The 18,195-nt window shown below is 43.6% G+C and overlaps 1 protein-coding gene across 1 annotated transcript; it reads left to right on the top strand.

Annotated features, from left to right (window-relative positions):
- The first annotated feature begins 4,569 nt into the window (after positions 1–4,569).
- Positions 4,570–12,995, top strand: YIPF6 (Yip1 domain family member 6). The gene is made up of 7 exons (XM_053373822.1): positions 4,570–4,681; positions 5,953–6,081; positions 7,066–7,144; positions 7,676–7,718; positions 8,569–8,694; positions 10,351–10,508; positions 11,354–12,995. Exons 1-7 carry the CDS (start codon positions 4,625–4,627, stop codon positions 11,467–11,469), a joined length of 708 nt encoding a protein of 235 aa, XP_053229797.1. The 5' UTR covers positions 4,570–4,624; the 3' UTR covers positions 11,470–12,995.
- The last annotated feature ends 5,200 nt before the right edge of the window (positions 12,996–18,195 follow it).

The following is an 18,195-nucleotide window of genomic DNA, read 5'->3' on the forward strand; positions in this document are numbered from 1 at the left end:
CGGCCTGCTTTTATAGGCAGCCAGCTGTCAACATTGTAGCAACAACAACCCAGGGTTTCCCGCCTAAAATAACTGACGTGGACCTGAGTGAAAACTATCTACAGTATCCCCCTGCTGGCCCAGGGTGAGAACTTCAGTACATAACACCCCACAAGTGAGAGCCCGGGGGTCTGAACACACATCCCCCACCACCACTTCCTGATCACGGCTCAGGAGGAAGGAGCGGAACCACTGTATAACAGTGCCCCCTGACTATTGGTTTAAAAACCAATATTGGTTTTAAACCAATAGACTAGCCTGACTATTGGTTTAAAAACAGGAAAGGAATTTTTTTAATGTTGCATACCGTATTTTTCACCCTATAGGACGCACTTTCCCCCCTCCAAAAATGAAGGGGAAATGTGTGTGCTATGGGGTGAATGCAGGCTTTCGCTGAAGCCTGGAGAGCAAGAGGAGTCGGTGCGCACCGACCCCTCTCTCTCTCCAGGCTTCAGGAAGCTATCCGCAAGCCTGGGGAGCCCGTGGGAGTTCCCTAGGCTTGGGGATAGCAGCCTGCTGCCCGAAGCCCGGGGCGCGCTGCTTCAGGCAGATATCCGCAAGCCGCTGCTCGACGGAGGCTAGATCGGCTGTCCCTGAAGGCAGAAGAGGGAGACGGAGCGCTCCGTCTCCCTCTTCTAGCTTGGGGATGGCTGCGCAAAGCTCTGCAGGGCAGCGGAGTGCACTGCCCCACGGAGGCTAGAGAGGCTGTCCCTGAAGGTCCCCTTTTGTTTTTGTTTTTTTATATAAATTTTTATTGGTTTTCCAACATAAATTAAACACATTACAATTCACAATACATAAACAAACAAACATATAAACACGTATAATTTCATAACCTCTTTTTCATAAACCTTATTTCACCGACTTCCCCATGCCTCCCTTTTCTGCATCCCTATTTTAAAATTTTCTTCAGCAACCCCTCACTTCAATTAACTTATAACTCACTTTCTTTAATCCTTCTTCTCTTACCCAGTCATTTACAGCTGTAATTCTGTTTTTTTTTTTCATTACCCTTGACATTTTAGCACTCATTAATTCTATAACAGTTCTTAAGGTAAACTTTGTATTTCTTCCAATCTTCTTCCACCTTCTCTTTTCCTTGGTCACGGATTCTGCCAGTCATCTCATCCAGTCCCATGTAGTCTATCACCTTCGTCTGCCATTCTTCCAGCGTGGGTAGTTCTTGTGTCTTCCAATACTTTGCTAAAAGAACTCTTGCTGCTGTTGTAGCATACATAAAGAACATCCTATCTTTCCTTGACACCAATTGGCCTACCATGCCCAGGAGAAAAGCTTCTGGTTTCTTATGAAAGGTGCACTTAAGAACCTTCTTAATTTCATTATAGATCATTTCCCAGAAGACCTTAATCCTTGGGCACGTCCACCAAAGGTGGTAGAAAGTACCTTCAGTTTCATTACATTTCCAGCATTTATTATTGGGCAAATGATAGATTTTTGCAAGCTTGACTGGGGTCATGTACCACCTATAAATCATTTTCATAATATTCTCTCTTAAGGCATTACATGCCGTAAACTTTATACCGGTGGTCCATAACTGTTCCCAGTCAGCAAACATAATGTCATGACCAATGTCTTGTGCCCATTTAATCATAGCTGATTTAACCGTTTCATCTTGTGTATTCCACTTCAACAGCAAGTTGTACATTCTTGACAAGTTCTTAGTATTGGGTTCTAACAATTCTGTTTCTAATTTTGATCTCTCCACCTGAAAGCCAATTTTCCTGTCTTGTTTGAACACCTCATTTATCTGATGATAATGAAGCCAATCTCTTACTTTAGACTTCAATCTCTCATAGCTCTGTAATTTCACTTTTCCACCCTCTTGTTCTATAATTTCCCAGTATTTTGGCCATTTAGATTCCATATTAAGTTTTTTCACTTCCTTAGCTTCCATTGGTGACAACCACCTAGGGGTTTTATTTTCCAACAGGTCTTTATACCGAATCCAAACATTGTATAGTGCTTTCCTAACAATATGGTTTTTGAAACCTTTGTGAGTTTTTACCTTGTCATACCATATATATGCATGCCAACCAAACCTGTTGTTAAACCCTTCCAGATCTAAAATGTCTGTGTTCTCAAGAAGTAGCCAATTTTTCAGCCAGCAAAAAGCCGCTGATTCGTAATACAGTTTTAAGTCTGGCAGGGCAAACCCCCCTCTTTCTTTTGCATCAGTTAATATCTTAAATTTTATTCTGGGCTTTTTGCCCTGCCAGACAAATCTAGATATGTCTTTCTGCCACCTCTTGAAACAGTCCATTTTATCCACAATCTACAATGTTTGAAACAAAAACAACATTCTCGGCAAAACATTCATCTTAATAACAGCAATTCGGCCTAACAAGGAAAGTCTCAAATTTGACCATATTTCTAAATCTTTCTTAACTTCTGTCCGACATTTCTCATAATTGTCTTTAAATAAGTTCACATTCTTAGATGTCAAATTAATCCCCAGGTATTTCACTTTCTTTGCTACCATTAATCCAGTTTCACTATGAAACCTCTCTCTTTCAGCAACTGTTAGATTTTTCTCCAGTACTTTCGTTTTCTGTTTATTCAGCTTAAAACCTGCTACTTGACCAAATACTTGAATTAGCTCTAAAACTCTTTTCGTACTAGTGTCTGGCTCTTGTAAAGTTAATACTAGGTCATCTGCAAACGCTCTCAATTTATATTGTTTAGCTCCGACCTCTGAAGGTCCCCTTTTGCTCATCCCGAAGGCCGCCCGCTGTTCCCTGAGCCACTTGCCAGGGCTTTATGGGGAAACCCCTGGCTTCCCCCTTCAGCCCCGACACTGGCCGACAAGCTGGGAGGGGGGATAAAAAAAAATTCTTTACCCCCCCCAAAAAAACTAGGTGCGCCCTATGGGCCGGTGCGCCCTATAGGGCGAAAAATACGGTAAATGGAGCAAAATTCAGGCTGTAAAAGAAATAAATATGCATCCTGACACTGATGCTAGTTTAAGACACAGAACTTTGATGCTGTTCTTTTTTTACTGAAAAAAATGTGACTTAACCCAGTGCTAGTGTGATGGTCAGAGTGTTGGGCTAGGACCTGGGAGAGACCAAGTTTCAAATCCTGCTACTTGGCCATGTTTACTGAGCACCACCTTGGGAGTCAGTCACTGCCTCTCAACCTAACCTACCCCACACAATGTTGTTGTGAGGGCAAAATGAGAATGGTGAGAATATGCCAGAGTCCTGATAGCCCAGAAATGGAAAACACCGGAATTACCAACTGTGAAGGAGTGGCAAAGATGGTTGAATATGCGGAATTAGCAAAACTGACCCATAGGATTTTTAGTCAGGAGGAAACAAGGTACCAAAATGGAGTAAATTTATGGTCTATATAAGTGAGAACCGTAGAAACTTGAAGACGTTAGCAGTACTGAAATAAAACTTATGTCATGGCTTAGTTACTACTAAGGAACTGTGGATTAGATTGGAATAAGAAAACCTGCAGAAGGGAAGGAGGGAAGTCAACTGCTCCACGGAGTGTAAAATAAGACAGATGTAAAAAGATTTGAAATATCTGTGTATTTTGTTGGTGTTGATGTATTTGAAATGAAAAAGCATTTTTAAAAAAGAGAGAGAGAGAATGGTGGGAATAACGTATGCTGCCTTGAGCTCCTTGAAGGAAAAGTTGGGATAGAAATGTAATCAATATTGAAATAAATAAATTTGTACCCTTCGTTTTCCACTTTGTAGAAGTGTGGTTTTATTATTGGAGATACACTCTTGAAAGCCATGATTATGGATCTGAAGCATAAATTGTAGCTCCTGTGGTTTTGACCCACAAAAAATCAGGATTCAGGAAAAGTCACGTTCACCTTCTTGCTGATTCAGCAGTTTCATGTGGGATTTCATATTTTATGACTCGCCGATCAAATACAGGTGGACCCCCATTCGGCAATTCCTGCGATGGCTGAGATTCCTGCATTGCAGGAGGTTGGACTAGATGACCCTCGGTACCCTTGCACCTCTGCAATCCTATAATACTATGTATCTGTATTAGCGGAGATGGTAAAATAGCAACAACAATAACAGTATAATACCTGGGAGCCACCTTCGTGGGATTAATATCCTGAAAGGTGGCGTAATGTTAACAATAACAGCACCTAACGTCCATCAACATTCCTCAGCCTACAATTCCCATCAGGCCCCGCCAGCGCTACCACCGCCCCACCAGTCCAGCGCCGTCCAATCAGCCCGCCGGCCGTGCTAGCCGGCAGTGATGGGAGTTATAGTCCAAATTCCCAGGCTGGGGAAGGGACGCTGTCTCTCATGATCATATTTCAAAACTTGGGAGAACATAGTGTGCGTGTGACTCAGAGTCGTGGGGGAGTAGAAGAGGGGCCCTTATGCTTCCTTATGAGAAATTCGGCTCTCTCTTCCTTCCCCCACCAGCGCCCCGCGTCCTGCATCCCGCCTCTGGCTTCAGACCTAGGCCTTCTCCGTTGCCATGACAACAGAAGCGCCTGAACGATGGCGCGGTATGATGACGCACACGCGGTAGGGGGCGTGGTTACTGGCCACGTCGTCGCTCCATAGTAGCTGGGTCCAAGATGGCGGCAGCCGAGGAAGCGGCAGCGATGCGGGCAGATGGAGGCACAAAGCCGCTGGTGGGTCGGGAGGAGAAGCGAAGGGAGGCGAGGGGAGGTGAACCGGCTGAAGAAGGCCGCGGGGAGGGCGTGAGACCCCCTCAGGCGCAGGGCTGACCGACGGAACTCCCTGCCACAAGATGGGATGACGTCAGAAGCAGGGCGCTCCTGGTCCCCAAGACTTCCTGCCCGACTAAAATGCTTGTGACCCCACTCCCCTCCCCTGATAGCGCTCTCGGAGGGAGGGAGAAGACCAAGGGCAGCCGAACCTCCATGTCCCAGGCAGTCTACCTCTGAGCACCAGCCAAATACTCGGGAAGGGCAGCTCCGGGCTTCTTCGTGCCTCCACCCTCCTTCGTTGGTTCCCTAGGAGGCTGGGACTTTCGAGCTGACCCAACAGGGCTGCTGTGTTCTTACGTTTAAATTGAAAAGAGGCCAGTGGGAGCTGATAACTGCAGCATTATTCTTGCTATTATTCTTGCTGCAAATCATTACCAGCCTTTCAGTCATATGTGGGTCACAAAAATTGAAATGAGCTTAATATTGAAACGCAATATTAAAAATAGTTTAAAACAACTTTAAGAAACAGGCCCCCAAATTTTGTTGAATCTATATTTGTCAGTGAATATTTTTATTGTTGTTATTATTTATTAACTTTCTAAACTGCCCATCAAAGGTTCACAGGGCTCTTTACAATATAAAAACACAAAAATATATAACATAGTAACAAAGAAAAACAATAACCTCTCCCACAGTTATTTTATTATTTATTAAATTTCTATGAGAGCTGCAATAGCGTAAAATAGGATGCTCCTAATTAGAAGATGCATATATCTGGTAGGCAAATGCTGGAATCCTAACAGCACCATGTTCTGCAGGTGTCCAGCCTGTTGGTGCATTGCAGGAAGTTGGACTAGATAGTCCTTGGGGGTACCTAGAATTCTAAAATTCTGTAATTCATTGGAGGTTTATAAGCAGAGGTTTGATGGCCACCTGTCAAGGAGATGTGCAGGGAGTTGGACTCGATGACCCTAAGGGTCCTTTTCCAGCTCTACAGTTTGGCTATTCAATGTAGAGCTTTAGTCTGACCTAAAAAAGCAATCATAACCATACATTGTATGTTTTGTTTTCCCCAAGAATGCTACCCCTCCCCGCTTTTGCATGCTTAAACTTCAAGTATATATCATTTGTTTCAGTACTTTAAAATTGTAAACTGGCTTGGGTGCCTGGCAGAAAGGTGGTTCATAAAAGCTAATGATAACAATAATTAAAAGTGTGTTGAAAATATGCAGTTTGCAGGCCTTGCAGATGTGTCAATATCGGAAGATATTCCAGTAGAAGGAGAAATCACAGTTCCTGTGGGATCTCGTTCCCCAGACGAAGACAACTCCACCCTGGATGAGCCGGTCAAGGACACAATTGTAAGTGTCTTGTAGAGGCTGAGGGGTAGAAATTTAAAAGAATATCTTAAAATGGTGTTCTTTGAGTTTCCAAAGTGCTTGCAATTTATGCAGGTTAATTTCGGGGATTGGCTAAACCACATCACCTCTTCAACCGAAGATGTGTTTTACAGTAATTAATAATGTGGAAATTTAAGTGTCTCTGGCGCACTGCTCACTTGATGGGTGTGTAATAATTAGATTGTGCTATAGGGCACAACCCAAGAGTAAGTTTAGTTTGACCCTGTTGTAGGGACCCTGTCAGAAGTCATGAAAATAAAAAACATGCATCACAGTTCAGTCTTATTGTCTGTAACACAATATTTTAATGTTAACATGGCATGCCATCTGTCAAGGGGTGGGCTATAACTCAGTGGTAGAACCTTGTGTGCAGATGGTCCTGGATTCAACCCCCAATGGCATGTCCAGATAGGGCCAGGATAGGTCCCTGCCTGGAGCCCTGGAGAGCTGTTGCTGCCAGTCAGTGTAGATAATACTGAGTCTGACTCAGTATAAGGCAGCCCCCTACATTCCTATGAAGGCATCTAGGAGTCTTGCTGCTTGTTCCAGGCTGAAGGGGTGGGGGTGGGTTGCGTGTCACAGTAAACCTGTCATTTTTGCTGTTCTACATTGACATAGCAGGGAGGCCTGGATCAGGCCCATTGCTGATAGCTGGAGTGTCTCAGGAACCAGTGAATCCTTGGTTAGCCCAGCTCTACCACCCAAATGCCCTGTTTTGTGGGTCTGCACCAGCAACCACTGATGATAGCTTCTGCTCACCATGCATTCAGCTCAGTGGAAGCACTCTGTTGATAGAACCTGGCAGAGAGGAACCTGGGCCATGTTCTGACCCCATCCAGCCTGTCAGTTTGTGGGGCGGGGAGAGGGTTAGCATTGCTCTAATAGCATCCTTTGACCAAAAATTTGTACAGCCCAGTAATACAGCCCATTCCTCAAACTTTTCAGATGCGGGACCTGAAAGCAGTTGGGAAGAAATTCGTCCATGTCATGTATCCCAAAAAGAGCAGTGCCCTCCTGAGAGACTGTACGTGCCAGATTCATTTCAAAGCTTTGAAACCTGTGGAAATAAATCCACCTTTTTCTCTTACTAACCTGTCTAAAAATCAGCATTTTTTTTCAAGCAAGGGAGTAACACGAGGAATTCAGAGGTGTGGTGGGGAGGGAAGAGAAGTTTTAAGTGAAATATTTGGTGGGTTAAATTCTCCATTTGACCTGACATTTGTGCCTAAACAACTCAGGCCCCAAATACCCCAAAGGCCACCTTCTTCCCTACAGACCTTTGGGTGCTGAGGGAGCTCAATGTGTAGCCTTCAGAGGATACAGACCCATTTTATTTCTGTGGTTGCAAGTCGTTTAAACTCTTCTTAATATTCTTTTTTAATGTTGTAACATGCCGTACGGCCTTAGGACAAAGCATGGGGAATAAATAAACAATTTGATGCCCTACAATCAAGAGTGACTGGGGAGGCAGAGAGTGGCTGGAGGAAAAGGAAGTCATGCCTTTCCTTAGCTCCCCACCCCTTCATTGGTTTTCTTTCTCTTTCTTTTCTTCCAGGGGATTTATGGGGTCCTCTAGTCCTGTGTGTTTTACTTGCCCTGTAAGTACCAACATTCCTCCCTTCCCCTTCGTTGCTCTGGGATTTGTTGGGGGAAACAGCCAAATGCAGTGCTGAAGCTACAATAATAAACCAAAGCAATGTAGAATATGAATAAAACAATGCCACGCTAATATTTTTTTAAGCCAGCATTTTTAAAGATTATGATTCTCAGGATCCTCATATAGGGCCTAATCTGGGTTTGGCAGTTGCTGCAACAGGCTATGGGCTGCACAAGGGCTTCTCCTTTTTGGCAGAGGGTAAACTTTATTTTTTATTTATTACATTTATATCCTAATTTTCCTCCCAGGGAGCTCAAGATGGTGTACAAGGTTCTGGTCCTCCCTGCCCTTTTGTCCTCACAACAACCCTGTTAGGCTGAGAGTGCAAGGTCACACCCAGTGAGCTACATGGCCAAATGGGAAGATTTGAACCATGGTCTCTCCTAGGTCCTAGCTTGACACTGAAACCATTATGCTACATTGGCTCAACTGCCACATCCCTCGACTCGGCACCAATGTGGCAGTGAATTCTGTTGATATAGAGGGCAGTGAAGAAGTAACTGCATGCCATCCAGACTTCTTATTTAACTTAATTACAGCACATTGCCCTTTTCTCCAAGGAGTTTGTGGTGGCATACATGATTCTTCCCCTCCTTATTTAATCCCAGCAACGACCCTGTGTGGTAGGTCAGGCTGAGTGATTGGCTTGGTGAGCTTCATGGCTGAGTGGGGATTTGAACCCTGGTCTCTCCCAGTCCCTAGTCTGACACTCCTAAATCAATGCACCAGTTCTCCAGATTTGCCCGCTGTTTGCTGCTGATCTAATTCCCTTGTTTCTCCCGCTTTCCCAGAATGCTTCAGGGAGGAGCAGCAAATAGCACAGAAGACAGAGGTCCCCAGTTTGCAGAGGTCTTCGTCATCATTTGGTTTGGAGCCGTTGTCATCACACTGAATTCCAAGCTGCTTGGAGGGACCATGTGAGTGTGTGGTGGGTGGGTGCTGTAACCATGTTCTCTGGTGGCAGGGGTCTGGGGAGATGGGAGAGAGGCAGCCCTCCTTGCAAAGCTGTTCCCCACATCTTCCTTTTTTGCTTGAGTAACGACGAAGAGTCCCTTTGAAAAACAAGAAATCCCTGAGATTGTAGGCAGCCAAGTCAACCCTGATGCCAAGCCACATTCATTTCCAATATCCGAAGAGGGCATTGCAGAACTAGTTTGTAAAACTCTTTATTATATATTTGTTGTCTGCAGCTAAATTGACTTATCACTCAGGGATGCAGAAATTACATCGGACTTTCCCATTCCCATTTGGTTTCAGAAGGCCCTATGCATCCCAATTTCAGAAAAGTTTACGCATGATACGTATTTCAAGAGGCACCAGCTAGCCAAATAAAGTCATATTTGGTCCCCACCAAATTTTATTTGGTACTGATCACATACAAATGCCCACTATTAGTAGTGCTCTCTGTTCATGCTAGAACAATAACCTTTTATAGTCTGACCTTAGATTGCAAACTGCTTTGAGGTTTTTCTTTAACAATGCAGCAGTCTATAAATTTTATGAGATAAAAATAAAATAACTGAACCTCTTCACGTTCCGGTGTTCTATCCAACCATGTACAATGGCTCTCTTAATAGCATGCCACTAACTGACTCCTTGTTTTCTTTTGTTGTTAAATATGTTGATTATTTAATAAACCTTTTTTAATATTGTAAAAAAATAAAATCCATTGAGGCCTCTGCCAAAGATGCAGACTGCCATCTTAGGCTGCACCATGTGCATTCTCATTTGAGAACAGACTCTGTTGAGTCTCCCTTTCTGCTGGATATTTGCACGTTCTGGAGAAAAGGAAATCTTTTTCAGCTGTAAAAGGCAGAACTATGCTTCAGTGTCCCATGGACTCAAATGTCAGTGTCCATATTTGTATGTAAATGCTTATTATTTCGTAAAATATATACACTGCTTGATCGTAAAAAACCTCAAAGCAGGTTACAAAGAGACTAAAACAATCAAATTTTCGGGTAAATACCGTTTAAAAGAACTACAAGCAAAGATTACATTGCAGGTTATCACATGCATTGGCAGAGCGTGCCTAAACCCACCCCATTACACCCCCTTTTCCTGCCACTTCTGGGTTTGTGGTGATATGTGTGTGCACAGTCACGTGTTCTTTGAATGTGCGCAAAATGGGAGTAGACTGTATTTAAAACATTTTTAAAAATAATCAATAAACTAAAAACAGATTAAAACATACATACATACATCAGTATGCTACATGCCTGAGTAGGCTTGTCTAAACACAGATGTTTCTAGCAAGTGCTGAAAAGAGCAGGGAAGGCATGAGCTTGACATCAATAGGCAGGGAATTCCAAAGTACAGCTGCTGCCCTGCCACTTAGTCATATGTGCTTCTCGAACTGCATAAGCCCTTAAGGTGAGATGGCATAAGCTTTGTTGTGAAGCCTCTGGCCGTTCATGAGGGGTAATTTATGCTCCCCAATATGCTTCTGGACTGCTGTCTGGAGACCAGAATCCAGAAGCTGACCATCTGTGCTCCAGAAGTGAGTGTTATACACCTGCACTTTCTCTTCCCTACACCCACCCAGAATTTAATGCTATTTCTTCCTTCCCAAGATCTTTTTTTCAGAGCCTCTGTGTCCTGGGTTACTGCATCCTCCCCTTGACGGTGGCTCTCCTGGTCTGCAGGCTTGTCCTGCTAGCAAGCTCTGATACTCCTGGCTTCATTGTGCGTCTCTTAGTCGTGGTGGCCATGTTTGCCTGGTCAACGCTAGGTATGTTTGAGAAGGAAGTGCAGTCTGGAACCTTTTCAGTCCTGTCTGCAAAAGTCCCCATGAGCTAGCATTTTGTTCAGCTGGTATCATGTTTGATTCTGGTGTTCTGTGGTCTGATGCATGGAGAAAGCAAATAGAGAAAAGTTTTTCTCCCTCGTAACACTCATGGACACCCAGTGAAGCTGAACGTTGGGAGATTCAGGACAGAGAAAAGGAAGTCCTTCCATCACAGAGTTCACAGTTAAACTATGGAACTCACTCCCACGAGAGGCAGTGATGGCCACCAACCTAGATACCTTTATAAGAGGATTTGACAAATTTATGGATGAGGAAAAGGCTATTGACTAGTCATGGTTACTAGCCATGATGGCTATGCTCTACCTCTACAGTCAGAAGCAGGAATGCTTCTGAACACCAGTTGCTGGAAACCACAGGAGGGGAGAGTTGCTCTTGTACTCAGATACTGCTTGAGGGTCTCCACAGGCATCTGGATGGCCACTCTGCAAACAGGATGCTGAACTAGATGAGACCCTGGCCTGATCCAGCAGACTCTTACGTTTTTAAGATGCAATCTGAATTTTCAGGTTGGTGTCCAGTGTTCCCATTCCATTAATGCAAGAGACATGTGACAGTGGATCGGAACTTTCCTGTTCCCTCTTCTCCCCATTGCACACCTTCACATAAGCTCTGGAGGGTTGGGAGGTGTCCTCCTGGGAAGATTTTGGGGTGCATGTGGGGCACAGAATAAATGTAGGTGCTGCTGGGGCTGCTTTGGATACAACCGTAATTTTCTGCTTTTTCAACTGTTTGTGTGTATTCTAAATATTCCTTCTCTTTCTTTTCAGCATCCACTGCTTTCCTGGCAGACAGCCAGCCCCCAAATCGCAAAGCCCTGGCAGTCTACCCCATCTTCCTCTTCTATTTCGTCATCAGCTGGATGATCCTCACCTTTGCCCCATAGTGACACAAAATCAGTGGAGACCCCAAAGCTGAATGAAGGTGGCTTCTGTCTCTGTTAAGCCTCTTGGTTGCTGGCTTTCCCCAACGTTGCCCTCTAATTTATCTACCTGTATTTATGCTGTGTGTTGGACAAAGGCAGGACTGGTCCCCAGGAGTGTGCTGAAGGTCCCTTTTGTGTTTCTGATTCCTCTGAGAATGCAACTGATGTCTGTCTGCTTACTCCTCTTCTTGTAAATACCCACGAAAAGGCATTGTTGCCCTTTTTGAAGAATGCTGCTGATGCATAAGAAAGTAGAAATCCTGCCTCAATCCATCAAAGCTGTTGATAAAGGCAGATAGCAAAAGATACCCATCCTTAACCAGCTTATCAGAACACTTGGCGCTTTGTCTTCTGTACATCAGGGCATTTTCAAATGCTTGTTATCTGTTGATGGGAGAATGCTAGGAGAATGTTCCGTTGAAGTTATGCAAAGTGATGCAATAGTTTATGCCAACCATGACACACCTTGTTGCCTCCAGAGACTATAGGACTACACCTCCCATCATCCCCTACCAGCACAGGCATGCTTACCGGGACTGATGGATATTGTAGACCAGCAACATCTGGAGGATGTTAGTTTAGCAAAGGCTTCTTTGTGTGGTCTTAGCACATCCATGATAGATTTGCCCCTGCCGCCCCTAATTCTTTGTGGAGGTGTGATGCAAGCCTAGTGGTTCCTTCCGTACAGGGAATTATCTCTCTCTTGAAATGCAAATATATTTTGAAGTGACTTCTGAAAAGAATGCTTGAGTTATGCTGTCTAGAGGTTACATTGTGTTGGGAGTACCTTGTGTTAATTGCAACTTATTGGGCAGATTATACTTTTTCTAACTGCAAAAGAAAATCTACTACTGATCTTCCAGCAGAACTCAGGTTAACTGTTACCAATCTTGTGGACAAGGGACAGAAAAAATAAGCAAATAATATCAGTATGCTTTCCTCTTTCTTTCTTTCTTTCTTTCTTTCTTTCTCTCTCTCTCTCTCTCTCTGTGTGTGTGTGTGTGTGTGTGTGTGGTGGCTAACAAGTCGGAAATTGACGGGAATGCTGCCCAGTCTTGTGACCCAAGTGGTGTTAAATACCTTTTAATATGTCAGGACTTCAGCATTCAGAACACAGCCTGTGGGAGACTGGTTTCTTCTTCTTTGCCTTTCCCCTTGGTTGAGAAATAGGGATGTGGGGCAAGCAGTTCCCACATCCCATCTCCATTTAGAGCAGTTTTTATTTTGTTTTTTGTCATTTGCCTTAATAAACCTGAGAAATGTTATCCAAAAACACTAAATTTTAATATATGATCCATGTTTTCCTCTGCTTGCTGTCTTGCCATTTGCTGGAGGCAGGAAAATAAATCTCTACCCATCTTAATTGTAATTCCAGTCTTGTGTATAGCTCACTGCTGGCGTGTGTGTGTGTGCGCGCTTCAGTTGGGGAGCAAAAGGTGTAAATTGTTTTAATTGCAAACTTTTATAAATAAAAATGCTGAAAGAGGTGTTTGGAATCTATTCTGTGTCCCAAAGTTTGCCGAGTAAAAACAAAACAAAAACTTTCATTTTCAAATGTAGATCTTTAGCAACATCCAAACTTTTCTGTTTCAACTTTGAAGCAACACTCCCAAATCAGGGGCAAGGTTCTGTCTTTTAAGGACCATGATTCCTAGAACAAGCAACATGACTGAGGTGTACTGAAATATACTCAAAGTCGAGAGTGGATTTCATGCTCTTTATTCAGCTCATAGTGGAGAGGAGGAATGGAAGTTCCCCCACGATATCTGCTTTATATACATTATTTACACAATGGGCTGCACGTGATTGGCTAATTGCGGGATTCTCCTGTAGGCCAATCAGGTTGTGGATTCACTTCCACCTGGAGCTGGATTGGGTGGCGCCTTTGGACCAATCATACCGCTGCATTGCTTTAGGACCAATCAGACTGCTGCATTTTGGATCCTAGTCAACTCAGTACATAACATGTACAAAGTGTTTTTCAGACAGAATGAAGATATTTCAGTTGTGGGGCATGTTGGAGGAGGAACATGGTGAATTGAATGTTTTTTGTTGGTGGGCTGCCAGTGGAGATCATTACATGATGACAGCCAGACATAAATCTTGGCGATTAAATTTACTCTGGAAAAAAGAGTGAATGGGAGGCTTTGGAAAAGCCACTTTCTGTTTCAAGAGGCTGAAAAGCTGTCAGCTCTTGGGAATTCTGATGGGGGTTAAGTGATTTGCGAGCTGAGGAATCAGCACCTTGGACCCAAAGCTGTGTAAGAGCCCTAATGGGCATGGGATCTACAAAAGTCTCCCTTAATTATTTCTGAGCCTTATGATTTATAACAAAAAGATATGGAACTGCTGGTGGAAATTTACATTTGATGCTTGAACTGCTTTCTGCCTTCAAGAAGAAAGGAAGGGAAGGCAGAAGAAAAAAGCCTACTTTAATGGTTTGAGTCAAGGAAGTTTTAAATGAACATGCAAGTTCTGTGTGCTAAGAATTTTTATTTTCTTACTGAAATTTCAAAAAGAATACACAAAAGAATATGTAATACATTTTTGAATCAAATATAAAAAACTAATCCAAATAAAAACTCAAAAAAAGAAAGATGAGAGAGCTTTTGATTCTTTGTCTGTCAGCTATATATAAAAAATTGTTGAAGCATCCACTCCAAGATAACACCCCAAATTCCACTTTCTATAAACCAATATTTTCTTCAATTATCAAACCGATGTAAGTTCATTTTCTTTTTTATACAAAGTCTATAAGAAGTTTCCAGTCTAGTAAATGTAGACAATTATTTTTCTCTGAGCAAACACATGAATTCCACCATCTCAGCTAAGTCCAGTAATTTCAACAACCATTCATCCACTGTAGGTAATGATGAATCTTTCCATCTTTGTGCATATGAAAGTCTTAGCACTGTGATCGTGTATTGAAATAAAGATCCATAGTCTCTAATTGTTTATCTAAGTCCCAGCAGGAAAATTGCCCTTCAAATCCTCCGTATCAGTGTAGGTATTTGTATTCAATAGTTTTTAGCTTTTTTACATGTCCACCAAGATTCAGTTAACTGTCTTTTAGGCAGGAATCCACATTGATCATGAGTGAAATCTTGTAAAAAAAGGAAAAAACTGACAGGGGGCCATGAGCCAGAGGTTTGCTGAGGCCGCTCAAGAAAGCTTCCCTGCGTGTCAGCTGAGCAGCCTCAACAAAACACTGAGGAGACCCACCCCAATCCCAAAGAGGATGTCCTCTTTGGAAAATGGAAATGGTCTCCTCATGAGCCAGGAGGGCTCTCCAGGGTGCTACCCACATTTGAATGAAGATTATCTTGTAATCTTTCCCCAGCCCATGCAGCAGACTGAAAAAAGTACAGGCTGAAAAAGTGGCCTTTCCAGAGGCTATCTAGTGAATCGGTGTTGGGATATTTGAACTCAGGACTTTGCAATTCACAGCACAGCTGGATTCTTGTAATGGGAATCCTCTCCTTGCAACACAGAAACCAAAAGATAACCTGGAATAACTACACTCTATCTCTCCCTCATTACAGTCGATCAGGTATATGAAGACGAGCAGCAAAGGCAGTCTTCAGGGAATGTGCAGGCGACCTTGGAACGGACAGCTCACGGAAGAACCCCGACCAGACCTAAGAGGAGGCGTGTAGTGGTGATAGGGGATTCCCTACTGAGGGGAACAGAAGCAGTGATCTGTGGGCCTGACAAGATGTCTCGGGAAGTGTGCTGTCTCCCCGGGGCTAAGATCCAAGATGTAACTGAACGACTGCAAGGAATCATAAAACCCACTGACAAATACCCCTTCCTCTTGGTTCATGTGGGAACCAATGACACTGCAAGCAATAGCCTCCAGAAGATCAAAAGAGATTACGAGGCTCTGGGCAGGAAATTGAAGCAATTAAATGCACAAATTGTCATCTCATCTGTCCTCCCAGTTGAACGACGTGGCCCAGGGAGAGAGGGAAAAATAGTGGAAGTGAACAACTGGCTTCGCAAATGGTGTAAACAGGAACGGTTTGGATTCTTAGATCACGGAATGCAGTTTCTTGAAGATGGACTTCTGGCAAGCGATGGGCTGCACCTCACAACGGTTGGTAGGAATGTTTTTGCAAAAAATCTCAGAAACCTCATCAGGAGGGCTTTAAACTGACTAATGTGGGGGAGGGAGACAGTGCTCCTGAAGGTAGGAGTCTATCAATTGATGAAGATGATCATCCAAATGTCATAGACCGAATGGAGCAAACAGCACGCAGACCTAGTGGTGGGAGGAAAAAATCCTTAAATAAGAGACACGGGGGAATGATTAATGGACTTCAATGTCTGTACACTAATGCGCAAAGTATGGGAAATAAACAAGATGAGCTTGAGCTCTTGGTACAGCAAACTAAATATGACATAATAGGCATCACTGAAACCTGGTGGGATAAGTCCCACGATTGGACTGTAATAATGGAGGGATACAATCTATTTCAGAGAAACAGACCAGACAAGAAAGGAGGAGGAGTGGCGTTATATGTCAGGGATGTGTATACCTGTGAAGAGATCCAAGATTTAGAACCTCAAAGCCAAAGTGAGAGCATTTGGGTCAAAATTAAGGGAGAGAAGAATAACAGTGACCTCATTGTGGGAGTTTACTATAGATCCCCAAGCCAAATGGAGGACATAGATGATGCCTTCCTGGAACAGATGGCCAAGCATGCAAAAGGAAGGGAGATAGTAGTAATGGGGGACTTCAATTACCCGGATATTTGTTGGATGTCAAACTCAGCCAAGAGCATAAGGTCAAACAGATTCCTCACTGGCCTTGCAGACAACTTCATTGTCCAGAAAGTGGGAGAAGCTACAAGAGGAACAGCCATTTTAGATCTGGTCCTAACCAATGTTGATGACCTGGTTAGTGGGGTAGAAGTGGAAGGATCATTAGGCGCGAGTGATCATGCTCTTCTGAAGTTTACTATACAGCGGAAAGGAGCAGCCAAGCATACTAGGACTCAATTTCTCGACTTTAAGAAAGCCGACTTCATAAAACTTAGGGAAGTGCTGGGTGAGATCCCATGGACAGTAATACTAAAAGGAAAGGGAGTTCATGATGGCTGGGAGTTTGTTAAGAGGGAGATAGTAAAAGCACAACTTCAGGCAATACCAATGAGACGGAAACATGGAAGGTGCCTAAAGAAGCCAGGGTGGCTATCTAAAGAACTTTTAACTGAGTTAAGATTAAAAAAGGATGTGTACAAAAAATGGAAAAGGGGGGAAACCACCAAAGAGGAATTCAAACAAATAGCCAGCACGTGTAGACACAAAGTCAGAAAAGCTAAAGCACAGAATGAACTCAGGCTTGCTAGAGAGGTTAAAAGCAACAAAAAAGGCTTTTATGGGTATGTTCGTAGCAAAAGGAAGAACAAAGAAACAGTGGGGTCACTCAGAGGAGAAGATGGTGAAATGCAAACAGGGGACACAGAAAGGGCTGAACTCCTCAATGCCTTCTTTGCCTCAGTCTTCTCCGATAAAGAAAACAATGCCCGACCTGAAGAATTTGGAGCAAATGATTCAGCAGAGGAAACACAGCCCAGAATAACTAAGGAGATAGTACAAGAATACTTGGCTAGTCTAGATGTATTCAAGTCTCCAGGGCCAGATGAACTGCATCCAAGAGTATTAAAAGAACTGGCAGATGTGATTTCAGAACCACTGGCAGTCATCTTTGAGAATTCCTGGAGAACAGGCGAAGTCCCGGCAGACTGGAGGAGGGCAAATGTTGTCCCTATTTTCAAAAAGGGGAAAAGAGAGGACCCAAATAATTACCGCCCAGTCAGTCTGACATCAATACCAGGGAAGATTCTGGAGCAGATCATTAAGCAAACAGTCTGTGAGCACCTGGAAAGGAATGCTGTGATCACCAATAGTCAGCATGGATTTCTGAAAAATAAGTCATGTCAGACTAACCTGATCTCGTTTTTTGACAGAATTACAAGCCTGGTAGATGAAGGGAACGCAGTGGATGTAGCCTACCTTGATTTCAGCAAGGCATTTGACAAGGTGCCCCATGATATTCTTGTAAAGAAGCTGGTAAAATGCGGTCTTGACTATGCTACCACTCAGTGGATTTGTAACTGGCTGACTGACCGAACCCAAAGGGTGCTCATCAATGGTTCCTCTTCATCCTGGAGAAGAGTGACTAGTGGGGTGCCACAGGGTTCTGTCTTGGGCCCGGTCTTATTCAACATCTTTATCAACGACTTGGATGATGGACTCAAGGGCATCCTGATCAAATTTGCAGATGACACCAAACTGGGAGGGGTGGCTAACACCCCAGAGGACAGGAACACACTTCAAAACGACCTTGACAGATTAGAGAACTGGGCCAAAACAAACAAGATGAATTTTAACAGGGAGAAATGTAAAGTATTGCACTTGGGCAAAAAAAATGAGAGGCACAAATACAAGATGGGTGACACCTGGCTTGAGAGCACTACATGTGAAAAGGATCTAGGAGTCTTGGTTGACCACAAACTTGACATGAGCCAACAGTGTGACGCGGCAGCTAAAAAAGCCAATGCAATTCTGGGCTGCATCAATAGGAGTATAGCATCTAGATCAAGGGAAGTAATAGTGCCACTGTATTCTGCTCTGGTCAGACCTCACCTGGAGTACTGTGTCCAGTTCTGGGCACCACAGTTC

The sequence above is a fragment of the Podarcis raffonei genome, chromosome Z, assembly GCF_027172205.1.
Source record: "Podarcis raffonei isolate rPodRaf1 chromosome Z, rPodRaf1.pri, whole genome shotgun sequence".
Lineage (NCBI taxonomy): Eukaryota > Metazoa > Chordata > Lepidosauria > Squamata > Lacertidae > Podarcis > Podarcis raffonei.